Raw genomic sequence first — 27,788 nt, 5'->3', positions numbered from 1 at the left:
ACCACAGGACACCAGGAGCACAGTTCAACACATTATCCACACCTAAACAACTGACCCTCGAGATACCTGACCACAGGACACCAGGAGCACAGTTCAACACATTATCCACATCTAAACAACTGACCCTCGAGATACCTGACCACAGGAGACCAGGAGCACAGTTCAACACATTATCCACATCTAAACAACTGACGCTCGAGATACCTGACCACAGGAGACCAGGAACACAGTTCAACACATTATCCACATCTAAACAAGAGACCCTCGAGATACCTGACCACAGGAGTCCAGGAGCACAGTTCAACACATTGTCCACATCTAAACAACTGACCCTCGAGATACCTGACCACAGGAGACCAGGAGCACAGTTCAACACATTATCCACATCTAAACAACTGACCCTCGAGATACCTGACCACAGGACACCGGGAGCACAGTTCAACACATTATCCACATCTAAACAACTGACCCTCGAGATACCTGACCACAGGACACCAGGAGCACAGTTCAACACATTATCCACATCTAAACAACTGACCCTCGAGATACCTGACCACAGGAGACCAGGAGCACAGTTCAACACATTATCCACATCTAAACAACTGACCCTCGAGATACCTGACCACAGGAGACCAGGAACACAGTTCAACACATTATCCACATCTAAACAACTGACCCTCGAGATACCCGACCACAGGACACCAGGAGCACAGTTCAACACATTATCCACATCTAAACAACTGACCCTCTAGATACCTGACCACAGGAGACCAGGAGCACAGTTCAACACATTATCCACATCTAAACAACTGACCCTCGAGATACCTGACCACAGGAGTCCAGGAGCACAGTTCAACACATTATCCACATCTAAACAACTGACCCTCGAGATACCTGACCACAGGACACCAGGAGCACAGTTCAACACATTATCCACATCTAAACAAGAGACCCTCGAGATACCTGACCACAGGAGTCCAGGAGCACAGTTCAACACATTATCCACATCTAAACAACTGACCCTCGAGATACCTGACCACAGGAGACCAGGAGCACAGTTCAACACATTATCCACATCTAAACAAGAGACCCTCGAGATACCTGACCACAGGAGTCCAGGAGCACAGTTCAACACATTATCCACATCTAAACAACTGACCCTCGAGATACCTGACCACAGGAGACCAGGAACACAGTTCAACACATTATCCACATCTAAACAACTGACCCTCGAGATACCTGACCACAGGAGACCAGGAACACAGTTCAACACATTATCCACATCTAAACAACTGACCCTCGAGATACCTGACCACAGGAGACCAGGAACACAGTTCAACACATTATCCACATCTAAACAACTGACCCTCGAGATACCTGACCACAGGAGACCAGGAACACAGTTCAACACATTATCCACATCTAAACAACTGACCCTCGAGATACCTGACCACAGGAGACCAGGAGCACAGTTCAACACATTATCCACATCTAAACAACTGACCCTCGAGATACCTGACCACAGGAGACCAGGAGCACAGAGGGCGCCGCTCAAACAAACCTTCCCGGGTCTCACCAGTTTGTGTAGAGAGTTGTGATGGTCTGCGACCCGTATGAGTCCAGAGGCTGCGTCTGCTGCAACAGGACGCTCTTCACCAGCCGCGCCACGTCGATGTTGATGTAGCAGTTGAGGCTGTGCAGACTTGTGACGTACGCCTGGATCCCAGCCAGCAGGTCAGACGGCCGGGCGATCTCATGGGTGCTCTGGTTATAACCGGCCATCTGCACGATCACCCTGTAAACCTCTATTCGTTAGGTTGAAGTCATGATACTTGCTGACTGGACAGAACAGAGCTACATGTGGAGATTAGCGGTTTATTGAACTCATTTTACAGCAGTGACGGCTCTGAAACAGGCTTTAAAAATAAAAATTTCTGTCCTGTGTGTTCTGTGCTAGATTAACTGAGACTTGTTACTAGGGATGCACCGAATCCAGGGTTCGGGTTCGGATTCGGCCGAATATTGGGCTTTTTGACTGGGTTCGGTTTCTGCCGAACCTCAGAATTTATTTCCACCGAACCCGAACCCTAGGCTTGCACTATGCGCGCCCCGCTGGTCGAACTTAATGACGCCGCTGTTGAAAGTGAAAATGGAACTCATGAACAGAAAATGTGGCATTATACTTTAAGTCAAAAGAAGGCGATTCAAGTTGAGCTACGCGTTCAATTTGCAATGCCGATTTGTCTCGTGATGACAAGGACCCTAAACAACAGCCGCTGTTAAAACATTTGCATATGAAACATCCGAGAGAATACGAGTTGTGCATGAAGGAATCTACAGACAGCAGCCAAAAAGTATTTTATTTTACCGTGCAAACAGCCTATAGATCTATAGATCAGATAAAATATAAATAAAATTAATAAAATATATATACTTAAATAATTACCAAATTAAGATGACAAAACGAAAATACACTGAATCCGTTAGCTTTGAAGAACCAGAATTAGGTAAATAGGTAGATAATATACTATATATCTTTACGTATATAGCATACTATTCTCTTAAAACCATAATTTCGTTATTTTTATTAACCCAAATAATGATTCATCCGCTAGGTTGCACGTGAGGGGGAAAAATAGGTTCCTTCCACTTAAGAGTTGAGCTCTTTTTATTTTAATAGGCTATATCTCTTTACATAAATACTATTTTCTACTTTAAAAAAAAAAATAACTTCGTTATTTTACTAACCCAGTGTTTTGTATGTGAATGTTGTTTCACGTGAATATAACCACAGGAGTGAAGCACAAAGCTTTGTTTAGCCTAGAAAGGAAATAATGGTCAGAGAGCACTTTTTCATTCTGTTTTGCTATCTGGATATGGTCACTCGATTTTCCGTGAATTTTAACAATAGGCCTAGTCCATTTTATCCCAATGGACATGGACATCTCGTTTCTTTTCCCAACTCTTCACTCGCGTCGCACCCATTCGCAGGGGATTATAAACGTTTCTTCCTTTCGTTTGCTTATAATTAAGTCTATTATAACTATTCACATCCTTTACTGTGGGAAAGTATAAAAAACACTGTAGGACGAATACCTTTTTACTTCAAATTTTATTTAACACAGTTTGTTCTTGTTATTAAACTTGTTAAGGCGCGTCAAGTTTGGTTTATTTGAATAGCGCATTTCACACACACGCCGGTGATTTTAGTTTCGTTTTCTCTGGCAGTGAATAATCAAACATTGCCTAAATGTCTTGACCCTGTGGAAGATAAAATCCGCTCTTCAGACCTTTTACAACAAGTGTTGCTTTGCAACATCAGTAGAACATATGAAGACGAAGATATTCGAGAAGGTGTAGGCTATATTCAGTGTCCCATTCCTCTCAAAGCGCAGAGCGGTAGGCTATATGACGCATCTTTGCGGGGAAATAGTATGAATCAAATATTTTTCTAACTAATATTTAATTTTCATATATTCTTGAGGTTACCATTATTTACTGAAAATCGTTTTTGTTTTATAGGCTGTGTTGTTTCACTGACGGAAGTGCCAAAATAAACACGCATGCTTATGGATGTTTCAGCCTCAAATGATTTCAAAGTGTAGGCTATATAGGCTATCTGGCATAGACTACAGTATTTAAAATCGCATATGCATTAGTTACATTCTCAATTTAATTTACAGAGCAATTCCTGCTAAGTTTATAGTTTAACTAATACTATAGAAGTGGATTAGTGTGTGTCGCAGACTCGCAACGGGGGCGTGGCATCACGATGGTGGCGCTCCATCTTGATGTCGGCACAACCCTAGCGCGCGCCTCCTGCTCTCCGTTGGGTTGTTCTTTGAAACGACAGAGGACGACTCGGGGTAATTTTTCTATAAACCATCATGAAATAGCGGCGAGAAGAACATACACGACAATGTTTCCTTTAGTAAACTTGACCAAAACTGGTCAATAGCACACTGCTGTGGACGTTGTTAACTTCATTAATGTGTTTACTGTGATAATGGACTGCGGACGGGAGTAGGATTCGGTATTCGGTTTCGGATTCGGCCGAATCTTAACCAGTGGATTCGGTATTCGGCCGAACCCCAAAAATCTGGATTCGGTGCATCCCTACTTGTTACAGCACTTGCATATTGTTGCCCTTGACTGTTCTAGCTGCTTCTATTGCTCTCATTTTTAAGTCGCTTTGGATAAAAGCGTCTGCTAAATGACTAAATGTAAATGTAAAGGAATATCCCTGGTTGAAAACAAGTTTAGCTAAAATGACAGCACTTGTGGCATAAAGTTGATCAATTTAAAAAAAGCAGAAGAGCTGAAGCTGTTAGAGCTGCAAAGGGTGGGCGACTCCATACTAAACCCTACGGATGAAGAATGGGATGGCATTAAATCTCATGTGTGAAGGCAGGCGTCCCAAAACCTTTGGCGATATAGTGTATGTATAAATAATGTGCTAACGTTTTGAGAACATTTATAAAGATTTGAGCAAACGTTCTATTAACGTTACTGGAAGAGCATTTAACATAAAAATTATAGATATTTTCTATAAAATACGAAAGCTAGGGAACCAGGGATGTTAGGGACTGTGGTGACCTGAGCAGTGCGGTCTGATAGTGAACACTACAGAAGTGAGCCGTACTTGTTGAGCCTCATCTCCAGATGCGCGAGCAGGAACTCAGCAGGAACGACGATGTGTTTGAAGACTGTGAAATCAGCGCAGACGCTGAAGGAAGTGCACAGTTCTGTCAGCGCCTGGTGCATCTTATCCAGACTACAAGAGAAGAGAGCAGTGAGCATTCAGATCTACAGCAACCCTAACCCTGCACTGGATCTGGGAGAGGATACACACTTCGTGACGAAGGCTCTGTCTTTCCTGAGGCTTTCCGTCCCTGGTTTCTCTTTAGGCATGTCTCCTCTCTTCGGGACCGGTTTCTTCAGTTTTTTATTGCGCGCTGTGCTGATGGTCTCAGCGCTGTGTTTGGGCAATAACTGAAACACAGCACAACATATATATATCTATACTGTATGAATAAACTATATGTTCTTCAGCCCCTTAAATGACCATCTTCTGTACCTTCTCGCTTAGGTTACACTGTTCGGCACAGATCTCCAGCACGACCCCACACGTCTGACGGGAAATCTCCTCCAGAAACAGCACACACAGCTTCAAGCTTTGCTTCTCCATTTCCTCCATCTAACAGAACAAGACAAATATGGCAGAACATCATTTGGTATCATATCTATTAAGTTTCCTTCATCTGAGGGCCATGAGGCAGATTCATCAAGTCCCCTATCTAGTGAACAGCAGCTCTGAGTGGGACGGTACTGACCTCCTCTGGACAGAGCGGATGGAGACTCTGGCTGAAGTGAGTGCAGGCGAGTGGGAAGGCCATTAGGTAGCGCTGCATGGACACATCCTCACCGTTCTGAGAGAAAATCTTCTCAAACACACGCGCGTGGAAACTGAAAGATCAATAGAGTGTTCAGTCACAGATGATTCAGACCTACTCGATTACTCGACTTACTGATGAATCGATGGAAATTAACTATATCATTGTTTCATGGTTACATGGCTCACTAAAGAAAAGCATTAACCCTCTGGCAACCCTTCATTAACTTTAGACAGAAAATGTTAAAGGGTTAGTTCACCCAAAAATGTAAATTCTGTCATTAATTCCTCACCCTCATGTGGTTGGACACCCGTCAGACCTCCGTTCATCTTCAGACACAAATGAAGATATTTTAGTGTAAAGCTGATGCTGAGAAAGGCTTCAGATAGGCCTCCATTGGCATTCAGTACATTTACACTCACAAGACCCATAAAAGGCACTAAAAACGTCGTTACAAAGTCCATCTCACCACAGTGACTCTACAATAATTTTACGAAGCGACGACAATAGTTTTTGTGCGCAAAAAAAAATCAAAATAACGACTTTATTCAACCTCTTCTTGTCTTCCGTGTGTGTCTCCACGACGCATGCGTGAGAATATGACGCAGATCCGGTGTTCGGGAATCCATGAAATGCTCACTTTAGCCCCATTTGAGCACTACAGCGAGACCTAAAGCACGATCAGTGTAGAATTCAACAGCTGAGATACGCGCGTCTTCCTCTGCTTGTAAACAAATCTCTTCTGGGTCATGTGTCCGAACGCCGGATCTGCTCATATTCTCACGCATGCGTCGTGGAGACACACACGGAAGACAAGAACAAGCTGGATAAAGCCGTTAATTTGATTTTTTTTTTCGCACAAAAACTATTGTCGTCGCATCGTAAAATTATTGTAGAGTCACTGTGGTGAGATGGACTTTGTAACGACGTTTTTAGTGCCTTTTATGGGTCTTGTGAGTGTAAATGTACTGAATGCCAATGGAGGCCTATCTGAAGCCTTTCTCAGCATCAGCTTTACACTAAAATATCTTCATTTGTGTCTGAAGATGAACGGAGGTCTGACAGGTGTCCAACAACATGAGGGTGAGGAATTAAGAATAGTAAGAATAGTAAGAAACTTGATAAAGATCCCCCAAGAAATATCATGGACATGATTTGAAAATGTTAAAAGGTCCTGAAAAAAATAGTCATATTGTTTGCGGTCATTGGAAATGAATGTGAGATGAATCTCGTCTTGTGGAAGCGTTTGGTACTGCACCCAAACACACTCTCACTGAACGCTTTATGACTTTGATTGTAGAGGAAAATATGTTTTGAAAATGTATATTTCATATAAACATTTAAAATAGTATTTTTGTGCATTTCATAACAGTAAACGTAAAATTCTGTAACTTTTTTCAAGTTCTCTGTTTTAAACTTTTCTGTCGTCTTTACAAAGAAACTTCCGTCTGGGATACAAAGATTTATGAGTGAATAAATGGATTATAACTGCTGCATAAATATAACGTAGTACCATACAATCCCCTAAAAATTAAAAATATTAAATAAAAACATTATTGTACTAAAATATAGTAAAACACTTTCATTGAAATTAAAACTCGTGAACAGCACCAGAGGGTTAAGTTAATAATATTCTGTTATCATTTGCTCATTGTCATGAAAATAATTTCAGAGTTATTGTAGTTGAGTCATACGCACTGCAGTTATGATCATGTGATGGTGTTTTTTGTCATGTTGGAGATGGACAGAGCAGACTCACCAGAGGATGGAGAGATCAGCCGTCTCACAGAGGAGCTCGGACACATTGTCCATCATCTTGGTGTGAAACTGGGCCATGTTCATGATCTTGGCGAGCTCTGGATAGTCCTTCAGCGCTAGAGCAGCTTTACCCACACTGGTGTACACCTGAGGAACACACACACACACACACACACGTCATCAGATATGTTGTAGCTTCGGATGGATTATTGAGATTCAGATGTTAGGGATATAATACTTTAGTCTGCTTGACTATGCACTAATTCGGCTGCCAACGATTAATTACAGAAGAAAAATGCGATTAGTTAGTTCATTTTTTAATCGATTCCCAGCACTACCGAAAACACAATCATCCGCTGCAGTTTTCCAGCTGTTTATTCAAGTGCATTTTTTTGTTAACAGACTGAGAGTCCATTGCTTTTTTTGTCTTGGTTGTTTTGTTCATTGTTTGTGGATATTTAAAATGCTCTCCGTTTTCAGTGTTAAATATTCTTTAGAAATAAAACTTAATTGATCTTTGAAAAGGTGTACCTGCATTATTATGCCATTATCATTATTTTAGATGAAAATGGTCTCAGAACGACAATATTATCGTTTATCGCAATAATTTCTTGGCCAATTTATCGTCCAGCTAAATTTGTTATCGTGACAGGCCTAGTTACATGTAGAATTTTAAAACCTAGTTTAATGTTGAACAACAAATATTAAAATGTGCTCCACTTGTATTGGTCTTCCTCTCTTCTGAAGTGATTCTGTTCTGTGAAGACTTTCCCATTAAGTTATGAAACATTATTTCTGAATGTTCTCTGAACCCTCTAAACCTCTTTAAATCTTTTTAAAGTGTTTTTCTTGGTTATTATGAACATTAAAGGAACATTCCATTGGATCCTTCTTCAAACATTATGGAAACGTCACGTTTGGATAAAAACAAAGGGCCGGATTCACCTTATACTATGACATTGGTGAAATAAATGTTTGAATCTCATGTTATTATGGGCCGAGCACTGAAGCTGCGAAGCGTTGGCGTTCCTCTTCTGCTCTTGAGTCTATGGCAGTCCATCGAACCGCTCGTGGGAAAGTAATGAAATTTGGCACACAGATCACCACAGCAAGTTTAGAGTCTCTAACTCAATCCCTCTAGTGCCACCACCTGTCCAAAGTTACGTTTGTGCTTATAACCTTTGAACCGTTAGGGTTTTTCTCTCTGAAGGCTCTAGACTATTCGACTGAACCCTACGACGTCCTACTTTTTTAAACTCCTCCTAGACGGTTCATCCCATTTGCACAAACATTGAACCAGATCATCTTCAGACACTGCCAACAGAAAGTTATGGAATTCAAGTGGAAGTGTTTTGAAAAACGCACAAACAAATTTGTTATGTGGCGATTGTGAAAATAGACATAAGGCTGTATCTCCGCAGCGCTTTATCATATTCTGACCAAACATGGTCCATGTCATCCCCAGCATGACCTGAGGCTATATACTGATTTCAGCACAGCGCCACCTACTGAGATATGAAAAATGGGTCATATTTGCTTATAACTTCTGAACGGTTTGCCCCAAAATCATAAAAGTTGGATTTTTAGATTCAGGGCAACATGCCCATGTCGGCCATTTTGGCCATCAGCCATTTTGAATTTTGTAGTAAAATGCTGTATTTTACGAACGCATGAACGTATCGTTACAAAACTTGGTATGGGTCATTGGCACGATGAAGAAGTTTCAAGCTAGCGCCATCTAGTGGTAAAATTCAATATTCACATGCTTATAACTTTGGATTTGGTTGACTCATTTAAAACGACTGAATCCTTGCCGATACCAACCATGCTAGGTTTCGCCTTATGATTTGTTCAATGTTGTGATTTAACGTTCACGAATATCTTCGAAACCGTTAATCCGATCGAGACAAAACCACCGTAGGAAAATCGGAAACATGGCGGGTTGAATAAAAGATACAAGCCAAATGTCAAAATTTTGATAGTAAGTGGCAAAAAATGCAATCAAAGTCAGGTGTGGGGAATTTTGTATATGTTTATACATATAAGTGTCTATAACTCCTCAACGAAATTAGATATTTTCACCAAGTTTGGCACGCTTATGTATGGGCACACTCTGAGGACACACACAAAAAGTGGTGGGACTGGGCCACTTGGTGGCGCTATAATTAAGCAAAACATGAAATTGGCTCTACACAACTCAATGTATTTATGGATTTTCAACATTTTTGCTTAAACTTGTCTCCAAATGTCTTCACTCATATGTGCAGTCGGTATGTGGCTGCTTCCTGTGCTTCTGTGGTGCTTGGCCCTAGTGATGTGTCGTTCATGAACGATTCGTTCATTTTGAACTAATCTTTAATATGACTCGGGACTACCGAGTTGTCTCAGAGAGTGATTTGTTCATTTTGTGTTGACCGCGCATGCGCATTACGCTGAATCTGTACTGGAAACAACACAAATGATTAGTTCATCTTTCGAGTCTTGAGTCTCGAGTTCGGGTTTGAGTCTTTCGTTCTTCCTGTCAGTCCCATAGAGTCTATGCTGTCAGTAGCGGAAACAGAAAAGATTAGTTCTTTCGAGTCTCGGGTTTGACGTTTGAGTCATTCGTTCTTTTGCCACGTGACTTGTCACCGTATTGAACACTAGTTCACAACCTTTTTACTAACAAGCATGTAGTTATTATTTTTTTTATTTATTTTTTTATATATATAATTCTCAGTTAATATCAGACATATACAAATATGGGAAATATATTGACTATTCAAGTCTAACATCACAAATTCAAGTCAATTAGACTATTACTCGTTTTGAATCAACTGTATTTTATTTTTCTCTATTGAGTTGTTATATAATGTATGTATGTGTGTGTGTGTGTGTGTGTGTGTGTGTGTGTGTGTGTGTGTTTGTGCCATATGATTCAAAGTGAGTAATAGTCTAATTGACTTGAATTTGTGATGTTAGACTTGAATAGTCAATATATTTCCCATATTTGTTTATGTCTGATATTAACTGAGAATTATATATAAAAAATATAAAAATAAAATAAAAAAATAACTACATGCTTGTTAGTAAAAAGGTTGTGAACTAGTGTTCAATACAGTGACAAGTCACGTGGCAAAAGAACGAATGACTCAAACGTCAAACCCGAGACTCGAAAGAACTAATCTTTTCTGTTTCCGCTACTGACAGCATAGACTCTATGGGACTGACAGGAAGAACGAAAGACTCAAACCTGAACTCGAGACTCTAGACTCGAAAGATGAACTAATCATTCTGTTCCCGGACCTGTGTAACATGGCCCAGCCCCAGATCAGAGTCAGACACAGACGAGTCGACATCTAACGTCTCCAGGAGTTCGAAGACACGAGAGGCGGAGAATAAAGATGATAAATATGAAGTTGCAAAAGAAAGAATGTCTTGGATCAGGAGGTGAGGTGAACTAACAGAGTTAGACTGCAATAGCCTGACCCAACAACTAATCAATTAATTAAACGTTTCAGTTTCTTATCATTTGGCTTTGGTTGCAGTACCCTATAGTTTATTTTTATTTAGTTTTACAAATGTAATCAACATTTTCATAAGTACTAGATGGGTTGGGCTATTTAACATGTCATTTTAATTATATTTTTCTGAAATGAACGAAATGACTCGAAAAAAGATTAGTTCATTTTGCTGAACGAGACTCAAAGATCCGAGTCAGTAAAATGATCCGAACTTCCCACTACTACTTGGCCCTGATAACGGCTGCTTGCAGATCTATTTAAAGACCAAGTGTCTCAGTCTATTCAAGGCAGTATTGTGTCTTCATTTGTATTAATTGATAGAGTTTTAGCAATAGAGTAAAATAATCATAATAAATGTGCTAATGCTTTGAGAACATTAAAGAACTGATAACCTTGAACAAACAATCTATTGATGTTATTGGAAGAACGTTTGTTAAATAACTTTGAGAAAATCTTGCCAGAACGTTCCCTGTTCGCTGTCGTTACACACACACACACACACATGAATGTATAAAATCATGATTCCCACTCTGATAATATGATTTATAGGCCCATGAATGTATATAATGGGGTAATGTGAGCCGTACCTGCAGTCTCAACCAGTCCAGTCTGAACGGCTTCAGGTCAAATTCTTCTCCTGCATCCACTGTATAAACAACACCAAAGTTAAGAAAGCAAATAAATCTGTGTATAACAACTGGATCTGAATAACTTTGATCTAATATGCTGTAAGATGGCGGATGGGAGGAATTGACCTCAGATATCAATTCATGAAATATACAATACTGTTCAAAAGTCTGGGCTCAGTAAGATGATTTAATGTAATCAAGTCACATCTGCTCACCAAGACTGCATATATTTGATCAAACACACATACACACACACACACACACAAATAAACACACAATAATATCTACAAAATAACCCTTTCCTTCGAGTTTAACACTCTTGACTCTGCAGAAAGTTGGCCACTTCTGTGACCCTCAGCATGTGCTGACCCCGCTCTGTGACCCTCAGCATGAGCTGACCCCGCTCTGTGACCCTCAGCATGCGCTGACCCCGCTCTGTGACCCTCAGCATGAGCTGACCCCGCTCTGTGACCCTCAGCATGCGCTGACCCTGCTCTGTGACCCTCAGCATGAGCTGACCCTGCTCTGTGACCCTCAGCATGCGCTGACCCCGCTCTGTGACCCTCAGCATGAGCTGACCCTGCTCTGTGACCCTCAGCATGAGCTGACCCTGCTCTGTGACCCTCAGCATGCGCTGACCCCGCTCTGTGACCCTCAGCATGAGCTGACCCTGCTCTGTGACCCTCAGCATGAGCTGACCCTGCTCTGTGACCCTCAGCATGCGCTGACCCCGCTCTGTGACCCTCAGCATGCGCTGACCCCGCTCTGTGACCCTCAGCATGCGCTGACCCCGCTCTGTGACCCTCAGCATGAGCTGACCCCGCTCTGTGACCCTCAGCATGCGCTGACCCCGCTCTGTGACCCTCAGCATGTGCTGACCCCGCTCTGTGACCCTCAGCATGCGCTGACCCCGCTCTGTGACCCTCAGCATGCGCTGACCCCGCTCTGTGACCCTCAGCATGCGCTGACCCCGCTCTGTGACCCTCAGCATGCGCTGACCCCGCTCTGTGACCCTCAGTATGAGCTGACCCCGCTCTGTGACCCTCAGTATGAGCTGACCCTGCTCTGTGACCCTCAGCATGCGCTGACCCCGCTCTGTGACCCTCAGCATGCGCTGACCCCGCTCTGTGACCCTCAGCATGTGCTGACCCCGCTCTGTGACCCTCAGCATGAGCTGACCCCGCTCTGTGACCCTCAGCATGCGCTGACCCCGCTCTGTGACCCTCAGTATGCGCTGACCCCGCTCTGTGACCCTCAGCATGTGCTGACCCCGCTCTGTGACCCTCAGCATGCGCTGACCCCGCTCTGTGACCCTCAGTATGCGCTGACCCCGCTCTGTGACCCTCAGCATGCGCTGACCCCGCTCTGTGACCCTCAGCATGTGCTGACCCCGCTCTGTGGCTGAGTTGCTGTTGTTCCCAATGGCTTCCACTTTGTTATAATCCCACTAACAGTTGAGTGTGGATTATTTAGTGTAATATTTGGCCTTATTGCACAGGTGTCCATCGATCACGGCCCTACGCTTGAGTTCTCTGAGCTCCTGAGAGCGGCCCATTCTCTCACTAATGTGTGTAGAAGCGAACACACACACACACACACACGCTCCTGAGAGCGGCCCATTCTCTCACTAATGTGTGTAGAAGCGTCTGCAGGCCCAGAGCTTGAGTTATACACCTGTGGCCATGAAGTGTTGAACGCCTGAACTCAGGGATGTGGAGGCGGCTCAATACTTCTGCTAATATAGTGTGTGTGTGTGTGTGTGTGTGGGGTTTGTGTTCAGAGAATATACTCAAAGTGTGGTAGAGAGAACTCACAGTGCTTGAGACTCATCGCAGACAGAGTGGAGACGAATGACGACATGAGAACCGATTCTTCCTCCGGACAGACGTACATGCCCTGAAACCAGAAGATGCAAAAACTGCATAGGACCCTTCTGAGAGAAATGAATGAGTGTGTGTTTGTGAGCAGTACCTGTATGGTGTCGTTGAGCACCAGAGCGTCGTACTGGGACAGATACTGGAGATGGTAGCGCTGGATGATGTACCTGTGCTGAGTCAGCAGAGATCGCAGACGCTCCATGAAGAACAGCAGCTCTGCCATCTGTCTGTACACACACACAAACACACACTCAACAGATCTGCGCATGACCACACACTCAACAGATCAGCGCATGACCACACACACTCTAAACGTCTACAAACCAGCGCTTCTCTTTCACACACACACACGCCCAGTGTTTAGAGAAGCTAGAGGCGTACACATGAGGGTGATTCTTCAATTAGAGGCCACTTTTACTACTTGAAGTGTAAATCTTTAGGAAAGATATTTCCAGATCTTAGGAAGTGCACAGTTTGAGTTGCTGGTATACTGAAGAGAACTCACGAGTCTGCGTAATCCTCCGGTGTTTTGGTTTTTGGGATGTTCTCAGCGTGACGCACCAGCCAGAGCACTTCATCACGCGAGAACGACAGCGCCATGAACACAAATAACGCCTGGAAAAAACAGATGAATGAACATCCTAAAAATGTACATCAAAAATAACACACACAGAAATGAAAAGAATGATTGAAACCTTGGGTCCAAGCAGAGCCGGTTCATCCTCCAACACTTTGGTCAGTTCCTTCAGAGCGTTTCTCAGGAAGCTGCGCTTCTCTCTCCGCACGGCCCCGCTGGAGAACCAGAGACACACACACACTTCAGGAGTCTGACACACACTTCAGCAGTCTGACACACACTTCAGGAGTCTGACCCACACTTCAGGAGTCTGACACACACTTCAGCAGTCTGACACACACTTCAGGAGTCTGACACACACTTCAGGAGTCTGACACACACTTCAGGAGTCTGACACACACAAAGATCATGTGTAAAAACACATATCATTAAACATTTCTGTTTATTGTGTAAATATATACTGAATATATACACACATTAAAGCATCTCTAACAGCCAGTAGTGTCATAATTCAGCTCAACTCAGTTCAGTTCAATAACTGTAAAGCTGATACTGTTCTGAGAGCGTTCTCTGGGCTTTTTTTTATGTCAAGGGCAATAACTGATAATAATTTATATTACAGTTTTTTACGATCGCTATGACAATTTTTTCAATACTTTTAACACATTTCCTAAATTCTTAACACAGTTAGCACAACATCTGTCTGTGTAGGCTATACAATTAATACATTTATTGTTGCTTTTACACAAAAGGGAGAGGAATGTCTGGACAAGGGAAAGGGAGAGGAATAGGACAAGGGCAATGGAGAGGAATGGGACAAGGGCAAGGGAGAGGATTTGGACAAGGGCAAGGGAGAGGAATGTCTGGACTAGGGCAAGGGAGAGGAATGTCTGGACAAAGGGCAAGGGAGAGGAATGTCTGGACTAGGGCAAGGGAGAGGAATGCCTGGACAAGGGCAAGGGAGAGGAATGTCTGGACTAGGGCAAGGGAGAGGAATGCCTGGACAAGGGCAAGGGAGAGGAATGTCTGGACTAGGGCAAGGGAGAGGAATGCCTGGACAAGGGCAAGGGAGAGGAATGTCTGGACTAGGGCAAGGGAGAGGAATGCCTGGACTAGGGCAAGGGAGAGGAATGCCTGGACAAGGGCAAGGGAGAGGAATGCCTGGACTAGGGCAAGGGAGAGGAATGCCTGGACAAGGGCAAGGGAGAGGAATGTCTGGACTAGGGCAAGGGAGAGGAATGCCTGGACTAGGGCAAGGGAGAGGAATGCCTGGACAAGGGCAAGGGAGAGGAATGTCTGGACTAGGGCAAGGGAGAGGAATGCCTGGACAAGGGCAAGGGAGAGGAATGTCTGGACTAGGGCAAGGGAGAGGAATGCCTGGACAAGGGCAAGGGAGAGGAATGTCTGGACAAAGGGCAAGGGAGAGGAATGTCTGGACTAGGGCAAGGGAGAGGAATGCCTGGACAAGGGCAAGGGAGAGGAATGTCTGGACAAGGGCAAGGGAGAGGAATGTCTGGACTAGGGCAAGGGAGAGGAATGCCTGGACAAGGGCAAGGGAGAGGATTGTCTGGACTAGGGCAAGGGAGAGGAATGCCTGGACAAGGGCAAGGGAGAGGAATGTCTGGACAAGGGCAAGGGAGAGGAATGTCTGGACTAGGGCAAGGGAGAGGAATGCCTGGACAAGGGCAAGGGAGAGGAATGTCTGGACAAGGGCAAGGGAGAGGAATGTCTGGACTAGGGCAATGGAGAGGAATGCCTGGACAAGGGCAAGGGAGAGGAATGTCTGGACTAGGGCAAGTGAGAGGAATGCCTGGACAAGGGCAAGGGAGAGGAATGTCTGGACTAGGGCAAGGGAGAGGAATGCCTGGACAAGGGCAAGGGAGAGGAATGTCTGGACTAGGGCAAGTGAGAGGAATGCCTGGACAAGGGCAAGGGATAGGAATGCCTGGACAAGGGCAAGGGAGAGGAATGTCTGGACAAGGGCAAGGGAGAGGAATGCCTGGACAAGGGCAAGGGAGAGGAATGTCTGGACAAGGGCAAGGGAGAGGAATGTCTGGACAATGGCAAGGGAGAGGATTGTCTGGACAAGGGTAAGGGAGAGGATTGTCTGGACAAGGGCAAGGGAGAGGATTTGGACAAGGGCAAGGGAGAGGAATGCCTGGACAAGGGCAAGGTAGAGATTGAGGAGTTGGAATGCATGGTGGCGCTCAAAGAAGGGCCAGAGTTAGGGTAACTGATGAAATAAGAGCTACTATCATAGACCATCCATGTCATAAACCACAGGCTATCATACAGAGAGGCTGGTGAACGATTACAGCCACATCTCAGCCGGGACACAGTGGCATCCATTGTCCAGATTTTTCAAGAAACCAATAGATATGATATTGTATAAGGGCTTCTCCTACTGCAATGTGTAAATGATTTAACCATATATTACAGTGACTGTATGCCTCTGGTCTCTAATATGTAACTGTATTTTGTCTAAGGATTCAACATCTAGCTCCTTCAGGGGGTAGAGGAAAGCTCCTAAATGAAGAACAGGAACTTGTTATTGTCAACATGGTGATGCTGATATTGAAATAAAACTGGAGGGCATTCTATAAAGCTACTCTGAGATGGGTCATTCATTTTTTGTATTGAATTTCTGCAGCAAAAGAAACAATGCATGCATTTACTAAACCCAACAAAACAAAAATGTGGAGAGTCTTCAAAAGAAATCTATGATCAATAAAATATACTGTCTATTGCATAAGGGCAGACATGACACATAAAATAAGGCAGTTTCTGTAATTCCATCTAGTGTTAGTGTTTTTATAACATTGTGCTATGATTGACTAAATGCTCCTGAAGAGAACATGTGTTAGGGTTTTGGTAGGCATAGTGTGTTAGTGTATTATTGTATTTTGAAAATTAGTTTTGGAGTTTAGTTTATAATGTGTGATTTTGAGCATGAAATTAATCGTTTTGGCAATTGCGTGATGTAGGTGTGTTGGTGTGTTAAGAATTTAGGAAATTTGTTAAAAGTATTGAAAAAAATGTCATAGCGATTGTAAAAAACTGTAATTCATACTTTAGATGCTCACCAGTTAGCGATGACATGCTCTTTACATTCTTTGATGTCGGGAATGCGCTTACTGTACCTGGAAAGAAGATGTGAAGTTGTATTATTTGCAGGATAAGAGCTGGTTTGGTGAAAACATGACTGCATGCGTTACCCTTTGAGACTGTCGAAGAAGTCCTCGGAGAGCTTGTGTATGTGGAGAACCTCGTCTCTGATGATGGTGATATACAGGCCGTTCCGAAGGGCCATCTTCCACAGACTCTGAGAGCCGGCGTTACTGTTCAGACTGCCATGGCACAGCAGGAAACCCACTGAGAGCAGAACACATCACACACACACACACACACACAATCCTTCAAACATTATGGAATGTTACTTTTGAATGTTCTCTGAATGTTCTGAAACAAGAAGAAACATTTCAGAAAAAAGTTTTTGGGCAAACGTTTTGAGAACTCCTGGTTTGGTTTGTGCTCATGCACTGTTAACTGCTGGACCTTATATAGACAGGTGTGTGCCTTTCCTCATCATGTCCAATCAGCTGAACTGACCACAGGTGGACTCCAGTAGAGCTGGAGAAACATCTCAGGGATGGTCAGTGGGAACAGGAGCACCTGAGCTCAATAAGTTATGGCAAAGGCTGTGGATACTGATGGGATTTTTTCGTTGTTTAATTTTAATACATTTGCAAAGATTTCAAACAAACATCTTTCACGTTGTCATTATGGGATATTGTTTGTAGAATTGTGAGGAATTTAATCCATTTAGGAATAAGGCTGTAACTCAACATTAGAGAAAGTGAAGCGCTGTGAACCCTCTCCGGATATACAGCAGCCTTCTTGGTTTTTAAACCTCAGATATTGCATTAGGATTGTTGAGGTGAGCATTTCTCCACTGATCTGAGAAACATTGGAGCCGCAGCAGCAGATGAAAGGATAAAGTTCCCAAAAAAGGGTAATCTGAGAACTTTGGTCGGTCAGAAATGGTTGCTCGCTGAAATGTGGTGTGTGTAAAAACAGTGTAAGATGTTGACACTCACTGAGGATCCAGCGCTCCATCACCTCCATGGACAGATACTCGCACGCCATCTGTGAACAATGTGTAGTGTGAGTCGAATGCTAAGCCGCTCACGGACACATGATGGCCGGACTGGAGGCGGTTAGGGTTAGGGTTAGGTTAGGTTAGGTTAGGTTAGGTTAGGTTAGGTTAGGTTAGGGTTAGGGTTAGGGTTAGGGTTAGATTAGGGTTAGGGTTAGGGTCAGGGTAAGGTGTACGTACGGTGTCACAGACGGCCGGGCTGAGCATGGTGGCCGGAGAGGCTAGCAGGGACAGGAGCTGAGCACCACGCCACTGGTCAGCAGAGAGATTCCTCCGCGGATACACCAGGTGCAGCGACAGAAGAGCCTCCGTCACAGACTGACAACACACACACACACACACACACACACACACGTTACACTGGCCCTGTCTGTCATCAGGACTATACTCAAAGTATCTATCCAGGACTCACGAGGTTGAAACCAGCATGAACTGGGCCGTACGCTCCTCACCACAATCAACCACAGGCTTACTTTAAAATCTATTTCTCTGTAATATATGCTTTAAAAAGCCATTTGTGATGTATTTTGTTAGAGTACACAAGTTTTGTAACTTAATCAAAGACCGTGTCAATTAGCCTCCCCCTGAAATAAACCCGTCTCCGGCGTGTTGCCTCCGATCTTTTGAATATTCCGATCTATTATGACCTCTGACCTGTAAAGTCGTCAGAATAATAATCATACGCTGTTTGTTAATTGGCCAGAGGAGAACTGCCCCCCCGACTGAGCCTGGTTTCTCCAAGGTTTATTTTTCTCCATTCTGCTCCTGATGGGGTTTCGGTTTCCTTGCCACTGTTGCCTCTGGCTTGGCGTGCTCAGTTGGGGACATTTTTCTAAATTTTTCAACTAAATATCGAAATAAATCAAAATATTAAACTAAATTAACCATATAAACTAAATTACTGATCTAATTACTGATCTAAAGCCCACACTGTCACTGTATGATAATTGAAATTAACCATTTTCTCCTGAACGGCTAGACGGCTGAATAAAATTCTGTTGCATTATTTTTCTGTTTAACACTGTAAAGCTGCTCTGAAACAATCTGCATTGTTAAAATCGCTACATAAATAAAGTTGACTTGACTTGACTTAATCTAAATACTTTAGAATACTTTGAACACTAAATATACTAAAACATATTTCTTCAACATTATTTTTAACAACACATATTTTCCACAATACTTCTTGAAGCAAAAAATGCAGACAATCTTAGAAAAAAAAAAAAGTGTTGATGCTCAAGAAGGAAACATGTTGAGATCTGGGGTGTGTGAATGTCTGAATGGGATGAACAGGGTCAATTAAACTCATCTTCTCTTCTGAGGGGCAAATAAATGAACAAATATGATCTCCAAACAAAATAAGAAATGTCCACATCATCCTGTGCAAAAGTGTTCACCCCCTGCTCTTAATGCACTGAGTGTCACGGACGCTTGTTTACACTAAATATACAATATAACACCTTATTCTGACTTTACCTCACAATTGTGAGTTTACATCTTACAATTCTCTTTTTTTCAGAATTGTGAGATAATAAGATGTAATTACCTCTTTTAGTTTTTGATTAAAGTCACAATTCTGAGTAAAACCGTCAGTCTTTCCCCCCTCATAACTGAACATATGGAGTGTGTGTAAACATCTATAATGACAAATATCTGATTCAGGACAGTAATAAATAATAGTAACATGTGATTTTTATTATCCTGATCCCTCTCATTTTGTTAAAATGATTAAAGTGTTGCTCATTCTGCGAGGGTTATGAAACTCATGAGCAGAACTGAGTCTTAAACATTAATGATTAAATTAAATAAATTACATTTAAACTCAAAGTAATCTCTGTGGTATTCTAGAATACTCCTCAGATGTGACTGTAGTTTGATTACCACACATTTAAAATCAAATGAATGAAATACAGTGACTCAAATGCGTAACTTACACTCCTGCGTATAACACACACACACGGACACACTCACAGACACACACACACACACACACACACACACACACATCCCCAGCCCTGTCGACTATAATAAGATTGACCAAAAACATTTCATTTGCAAACTAAAATCATTTCCGTTATCTGAAATAAAGTAACCATTAACCGATGTATCGGCCAATAATCGGTATGGACCGATGGAAGCCCTATCGCCGTGTGTTCTGCTGTCCATGAGCGGGACTGACCTTGGTGTGTGGGCCGAACTCCTCGGACAGTTTCCTCCAGGGATGATCGTACTCCAGGAACATCTGTCCAAGCCGAGGGTAAGACGGGTCGCTGCGGACGCAGGCACACAATCATACTTCATGTTATATAGTTCTGATATAACCCTCACATTTCTGAGGCCTGTCGTCTGCTTCCCACCACTCAAGAACATTCATGGACATCAGCTCAAGGAACACACTCCCTCGGGAAGAGGCAGGGCAGATCTCAGCATTTGTGATCCGGAAGGAGTGAACAATATAAAGAATAAAAAGCGTTCTGCGTCTAGTCTAGAAGTGAAACTGTGATCGCCACTGAATCGAACTCCTCGAAAACGTCAACACATTTATCTCACAATTCTGACTTTATTACTCGCAGTTACACGTTTATATCACGCAATTCTGAGAGAAAAAGTTTGAAGAATTACAAGATAAAAAGTCGCAATTACTTTTTATTTTTTATTCAAGCTTCCAAATGCTTCTCTTACTTAGTATTTTTGCCTTGTTTCCAGTTCAAATATCTAAAAATAATAATTAAAAAAATTCTTAAATCCAGATGCTTTTACTAGATAAGTGACATGACTTAAGAGATTTGTTCTTGTTTTCTAGGAAAACAAATCATAATGAAGGGAGTTCTTGCATAAAACAAGCAAATGTATCTGCCAATGAGGTAAGAAAAATAATGTTTGGGTCAGAAACAAGAAACAAGATTCTTTTTCTTACCTAAAAAATACCTTAAGTCATGTTATTATCTAAAAGCATCTTGATGTAAGTAAGAAAGGCATTGTCTGCAGTGTAAAACTGTGAAAATACAACACGTGTTGGGTTTGACATCAGTGGCGACGAGACTTTGAACACATGTATTTGTCATTTAAATGTACAGTAAATGTGTGTGGATTTATGTTTATACACAATGACTGTAATAATAGACATAAAGAGACAGAAGCACACATAAAGACACCAGGAAAAGCAACATTTACCACTTTAGGACTGGGCAAATGCTTTGGAATCACATCTTCTGAAAGAAAATCCATTTACAAAACCAAAATAAAACCAAAGATTATGTGAAAATATGTAAATCGTGTCTAATTGTAGATTAATATTAACATTATATGTGCAATTTATTGAACCCGGGAATTTGTAAGGATTGCACAAATTAGCAATTTTGGGAATAAAGGAAGCAGGAAAACAATGAAATACAAATGAAAAGTCCATAAGACAGAACATGATTGTTACACTGGGGCTGCGTCCGCCATCACACACTCGCTTGAGCAGGTTCTTAAGTTGAATAACACATGTTCTCAATGCTGAACAGTGAGTCGATGCGTTCATGAGCTGTAGATTATTGTAATGCTCATGAGCTGTAGATTATTGTAATGTTGATGAGCTGTAGATTATTGTAATGCTCATGAGCTGTAGATTATTGTAATGTTGATGAGCTGTAGATTATTGTAATGATCATGAGCTGTAGATTATTGTAATGTTGATGAGCTGTAGATTATTGTAATGTTGATGAGCTGTAGATTATTGTAATGTTGATGAGCTGTAGATTATTGTAATGCTGATGAGCTGTAGATTATTGTAATGTTCATGAGCTGTAGATTATTGTAATGTTCATGAGCTGTAGATTATTGTAATGTTGATGAGCTGTAGATTATTGTAATGCTCATGAGCTGTAGATTATTGTAATGTTCATGAGCTGTAGATTATTGTAATGTTCATGAGCTGTAGATTATTGTAATGTTGATGAGCTGTAGATTATTGTAATGTTCATGAGTTGTAGATTATTGTAATGTTGATGAGCTGTAGATTATTGTAATGATCATGAGCTGTAGATTATTGTAATGTTGATGAGCTGTAGATTATTGTAATGTTGATGAGCTGTAGATTATTGTAATGTTGATGAGCTGTAGATTATTGTAATGTTGATGAGCTGTAGATTATTGTAATGTTGATGAGCTGTAGATTATTGTAATGTTGATGAGCTGTAGATTATTGTAATGTTCATGAGCTGTAGATTATTGTAATGTTCATGAGCTGTAGATTATTGTAATGTTGATGAGCTGTAGATTATTGTAATGTCGATGAGCTGTAGATTATTGTAATGTTGATGAGCTGTAGATTATTGTAATGTTCATGAGCTGTAGATTATTGTAATGTTCATGAGCTGTAGATTATTGTAATGTTGATGAGCTGTAGATTATTGTAATGATCATGAGCTGTAGATTATTGTAATGTTCATGAGCTGTAGATTATTGTAATGTTCATGAGCTGTAGATTATTGTAATGTTCATGAGCTGTAGATTATTGTAATGTTGATGAGCTGTAGATTATTGTAATGTTGATGAGCTGTAGATTATTGTAATGTTGATGAGCTGTAGATTATTGTAATGTTGATGAGCTGTAGATTATTGTAATGTTGATGAGCTGTAGATTATTGTAATGATCATGAGCTGTAGATTATTGTAATGTTCATGAGCTGTAGATTATTGTAATGTTGATGAGCTGTAGATTATTGTAATGTTGATGAGCTGTAGATTATTGTAATGTTGATGAGCTGTAGATTATTGTAATGATCATGAGCTGTAGATTATTGTAATGTTGATGAGCTGTAGATTATTGTAATGTTGATGAGCTGTAGATTATTGTAATGATCATGAGCTGTAGATTATTGTAATGTTGATGAGCTGTAGATTATTGTAATGTTGATGAGCTGTAGATTATTGTAATGATCATGAGCTGTAGATTATTGTAATGTTCATGAGCTGTAGATTATTGTAATGTTCATGAGCTGTAGATTATTGTAATGTTGATGAGCTGTAGATTATTGTAATGTTGATGAGCTGTAGATTATTGTAATGTTGATGAGCTGTAGATTATTGTAATGTTGATGAGCTGTAGATTATTGTAATGTTGATGAGCTGTAGATTATTGTAATGTTCATGAGCTGTAGATTATTGTAATGTTCATGAGCTGTAGATTATTGTAATGTTCATGAGCTGTAGATTATTGTAATGTTGATGAGCTGTAGATTATTGTAATGTTGATGAGCTGTAGATTATTGTAATGTTCATGAGCTGTAGATTATTGTAATGTTGATGAGCTGTAGATTATTGTAATGTTCATGAGCTGTAGATTATTGTAATGTTGATGAGCTGTAGATAATTGTAATGATCATGAGCTGTAGATTATTGTAATGTTCATGAGCTGTAGATTATTGTAATGTTGATGAGCTGTAGATTATTGTAATGTTGATGAGCTGTAGATTATTGTAATGTTCATGAGCTGTAGATTATTGTAATGTTGATGAGCTGTAGATTATTGTAATGTTGATGAGTTGTAGATTATTGTAATGTTGATGAGTTGTAGATTATTGTAATGTCGATGAGCTGTAGATTATTGTAATGTTCATGAGCTGTAGATTATTGTAATGTTCATGAGCTGTAGATTATTGTAATGTTGATGAGCTGTAGATTATTGTAATGTTCATGAGCTGTAGATTATTGTAATGTTGATGAGCTGTAGATTATTGTAATGATCATGAGCTGTAGATTATTGTAATGTTCATGAGCTGTAGATTATTGTAATGTTGATGAGCTGTAGATTATTGTAATGTTGATGAGCTGTAGATTATTGTAATGTTGATGAGCTGTAGAGTATTGTAATGTTCATGAGCTGTAGATTATTGTAATGTTCATGAGCTGTAGATTATTGTAATGTTGATGAGCTGTAGATTATTGTAATGTTCATGAGCTGTAGATTATTGTAATGTTCATGAGCTGTAGATTATTGTAATGTTGATGAGCTGTAGATTATTGTAATGATCATGAGCTGTAGATTATTGTAATGTTGATGAGCTGTAGATTATTGTAATGTTGATGAGCTGTAGATTATTGTAATGTTCATGAGCTGTAGATTATTGTAATGCTCATGAGCTGTAGATTATTGTAATGTTGATGATCTGTAGATTATTGTAATGTTGATGAGCTGTAGATTATTGTAATGTTGATGAGCTGTAGATTATTGTAATGTTGATGAGCTGTAGATTATTGTAATGTTGATGAGCTGTAGATTATTGTAATGTTGATGAGCTGTAGATTATTGTAATGTTGATGAGCTGTAGATTATTGTAATGTTGATGAGCTGTAGATTATTGTAATGTTGATGAGCTGTAGATTATTGTAATGTTGATGAGCTGTAGATTATTGTAATGTTGATGAGCTGTAGATTATTGTAATGTTGATGAGCTGTAGATTATTGTAATGTTCATGAGCTGTAGATTATTGTAATGTTGATGAGCTGTAGATTATTGTAATGCTCATGAGCTGTAGATTATTGTAATGTTCATGAGCTGTAGATTATTGTAATGTTCATGAGCTGTAGATTATTGTAATGTTGATGAGCTGTAGATTATTGTAATGTTCATGAGTTGTAGATTATTGTAATGTTGATGAGCTGTAGATTATTGTAATGATCATGAGCTGTAGATTATTGTAATGTTGATGAGCTGTAGATTATTGTAATGTTGATGAGCTGTAGATTATTGTAATGTTCATGAGCTGTAGATTATTGTAATGTTGATGAGCTGTAGATTATTGTAATGTTGATGAGCTGTAGATTATTGTAATGTTCATGAGCTGTAGATTATTGTAATGTCGATGAGCTGTAGATTATTGTAATGTTCATGAGCTGTAGATTATTGTAATGTTGATGAGCTGTAGATTATTGTAATGTCGATGAGCTGTAGATTATTGTAATGTTGATGAGCTGTAGATTATTGTAATGTTCATGAGCTGTAGATTATTGTAATGTTCATGAGCTGTAGATTATTGTAATGTTGATGAGCTGTAGATTATTGTAATGATCATGAGCTGTAGATTATTGTAATGTTCATGAGCTGTAGATTATTGTAATGTTCATGAGCTGTAGATTATTGTAATGTTCATGAGCTGTAGATTATTGTAATGTTGATGAGCTGTAGATTATTGTAATGTTGATGAGCTGTAGATTATTGTAATGTTGATGAGCTGTAGATTATTGTAATGTTGATGAGCTGTAGATTATTGTAATGTTGATGAGCTGTAGATTATTGTAATGATCATGAGCTGTAGATTATTGTAATGTTCATGAGCTGTAGATTATTGTAATGTTGATGAGCTGTAGATTATTGTAATGTTGATGAGCTGTAGATTATTGTAATGATCATGAGCTGTAGATTATTGTAATGTTGATGAGCTGTAGATTATTGTAATGTTGATGAGCTGTAGATTATTGTAATGATCATGAGCTGTAGATTATTGTAATGTTGATGAGCTGTAGATTATTGTAATGTTGATGAGCTGTAGATTATTGTAATGATCATGAGCTGTAGATTATTGTAATGTTCATGAGCTGTAGATTATTGTAATGTTCATGAGCTGTAGATTATTGTAATGTTGATGAGCTGTAGATTATTGTAATGTTGATGAGCTGTAGATTATTGTAATGTTGATGAGCTGTAGATTATTGTAATGTTGATGAGCTGTAGATTATTGTAATGTTGATGAGCTGTAGATTATTGTAATGTTCATGAGCTGTAGATTATTGTAATGTTCATGAGCTGTAGATTATTGTAATGTTCATGAGCTGTAGATTATTGTAATGTTGATGAGCTGTAGATTATTGTAATGTTGATGAGCTGTAGATTATTGTAATGTTCATGAGCTGTAGATTATTGTAATGTTGATGAGCTGTAGATAATTGTAATGATCATGAGCTGTAGATTATTGTAATGTTCATGAGCTGTAGATTATTGTAATGTTGATGAGCTGTAGATTATTGTAATGTTGATGAGCTGTAGATTATTGTAATGTTCATGAGCTGTAGATTATTGTAATGTTGATGAGCTGTAGATTATTGTAATGTTGATGAGTTGTAGATTATTGTAATGTTGATGAGCTGTAGATTATTGTAATGTCGATGAGCTGTAGATTATTGTAATGTTCATGAGCTGTAGATTATTGTAATGTTCATGAGCTGTAGATTATTGTAATGTTCATGAGCTGTAGATTATTGTAATGTTGATGAGCTGTAGATTATTGTAATGTTCATGAGCTGTAGATTATTGTAATGTTGATGAGCTGTAGATTATTGTAATGTCGATGAGCTGTAGATTATTGTAATGTTCATGAGCTGTAGATTATTGTAATGATGATGAGCTGTAGATTATTGTAATGATCATGAGCTGTAGATTATTGTAATGTTCATGAGCTGTAGATTATTGTAATGTTGATGAGCTGTAGATTATTGTAATGTTGATGAGCTGTAGATTATTGTAATGTTGATGAGCTGTAGAGTATTGTAATGTTCATGAGCTGTAGATTATTGTAATGTTCATGAGCTGTAGATTATTGTAATGTTGATGAGCTGTAGATTATTGTAATGTTCATGAGCTGTAGATTATTGTAATGTTCATGAGCTGTAGATTATTGTAATGTTGATGAGCTGTAGATTATTGTAATGATCATGAGCTGTAGATTATTGTAATGTTGATGAGCTGTAGATTATTGTAATGTTGATGAGCTGTAGATTATTGTAATGTTCATGAGCTGTAGATTATTGTAATGCTCATGAGCTGTAGATTATTGTAATGTTGATGAGCTGTAGATTATTGTAATGTTGATGAGCTGTAGATTATTGTAATGTTGATGAGCTGTAGATTATTGTAATGTTGATGAGCTGTAGATTATTGTAATGTTGATGAGCTGTAGATTATTGTAATGTTGATGAGCTGTAGATTATTGTAATGTTGATGAGCTGTAGATTATTGTAATGTTGATGAGCTGTAGATTATTGTAATGTTGATGAGCTGTAGATTATTGTAATGTTGATGAGCTGTAGATTATTGTAATGTTGATGAGCTGTAGATTATTGTAATGTTGATGAGCTGTAGATTATTGTAATGTTCATGAGCTGTAGATTATTGTAATGCTCATGAGCTGTAGATTATTGTAATGTTCATGAGCTGTAGATTATTGTAATGTTGATGAGCTGTAGATTATTGTAATGTTCATGAGCTGTAGATTATTGTAATGTTGATGAGCTGTAGATTATTGTAATGTTGATGAGCTGTAGATTATTGTAATGTTGATGAGCTGTAGATTATTGTAATGTTGATGAGCTGTAGATTATTGTAATGTTGATGAGCTGTAGATTATTGTAATGTTGATGAGCTGTAGATTATTGTAATGTTCATGAGCTGTAGATTATTGTAATGCTCATGAGCTGTAGATTATTGTAATGTTCATGAGCTGTAGATTATTGTAATGTTGATGAGCTGTAGATTATTGTAATGTTCATGAGCTGTAGATTATTGTAATGTTGATGAGCTGTAGATTATTGTAATGTTGATGAGCTGTAGATTATTGTAATGTTGATGAGCTGTAGATTATTGTAATGTTGATGAGCTGTAGATTATTGTAATGTTGATGAGCTGTAGATTATTGTAATGTTGATGAGCTGTAGATTATTGTAATGTTGATGAGCTGTAGATTATTGTAATGTTGATGAGCTGTAGATTATTGTAATGTTGATGAGCTGTAGATTATTGTAATGTTCATGAGCTGTAGATTATTGTAATGCTCATGAGCTGTAGATTATTGTAATGTTCATGAGCTGTAGATTATTGTAATGTTGATGAGCTGTAGATTATTGTAATGTTCA

At 39.9% G+C, this 27,788-nt stretch overlaps 1 protein-coding gene across 1 annotated transcript in view; it reads right to left on the bottom strand.

The window, feature by feature from the left end:
• Positions 1 to 27,788, bottom strand: part of nckap1l (NCK associated protein 1 like) — a 56,269-nt gene that overhangs the window by 9,963 nt on the left and 18,518 nt on the right. The window contains exons 6-21 of the mRNA XM_079844578.1: positions 20,073 to 20,163; positions 18,074 to 18,211; positions 17,835 to 17,883; positions 16,953 to 17,109; positions 16,821 to 16,877; positions 13,856 to 13,952; positions 13,666 to 13,775; positions 13,255 to 13,387; positions 13,098 to 13,179; positions 11,242 to 11,300; positions 7,153 to 7,298; positions 5,334 to 5,466; positions 5,078 to 5,197; positions 4,853 to 4,992; positions 4,643 to 4,774; positions 1,577 to 1,795 (exon numbers count right to left, since the gene is read on the bottom strand). Of these exons, the coding sequence (XP_079700704.1) occupies positions 1,577 to 1,795; positions 4,643 to 4,774; positions 4,853 to 4,992; positions 5,078 to 5,197; positions 5,334 to 5,466; positions 7,153 to 7,298; positions 11,242 to 11,300; positions 13,098 to 13,179; positions 13,255 to 13,387; positions 13,666 to 13,775; positions 13,856 to 13,952; positions 16,821 to 16,877; positions 16,953 to 17,109; positions 17,835 to 17,883; positions 18,074 to 18,211; positions 20,073 to 20,163 (1,863 nt within the window). The remainder of the gene's footprint in view (positions 1 to 1,576; positions 1,796 to 4,642; positions 4,775 to 4,852; positions 4,993 to 5,077; positions 5,198 to 5,333; positions 5,467 to 7,152; positions 7,299 to 11,241; positions 11,301 to 13,097; positions 13,180 to 13,254; positions 13,388 to 13,665; positions 13,776 to 13,855; positions 13,953 to 16,820; positions 16,878 to 16,952; positions 17,110 to 17,834; positions 17,884 to 18,073; positions 18,212 to 20,072; positions 20,164 to 27,788) is intronic.

Source organism: Gobio gobio, assembly GCF_949357685.1.
Source record: "Gobio gobio genome assembly, chromosome: 19".
Lineage (NCBI taxonomy): Eukaryota > Metazoa > Chordata > Actinopteri > Cypriniformes > Gobionidae > Gobio > Gobio gobio.
Note: the sequence above shows the minus strand (reverse complement) of the source record. Positions and strands in the feature narration are given on the sequence as shown.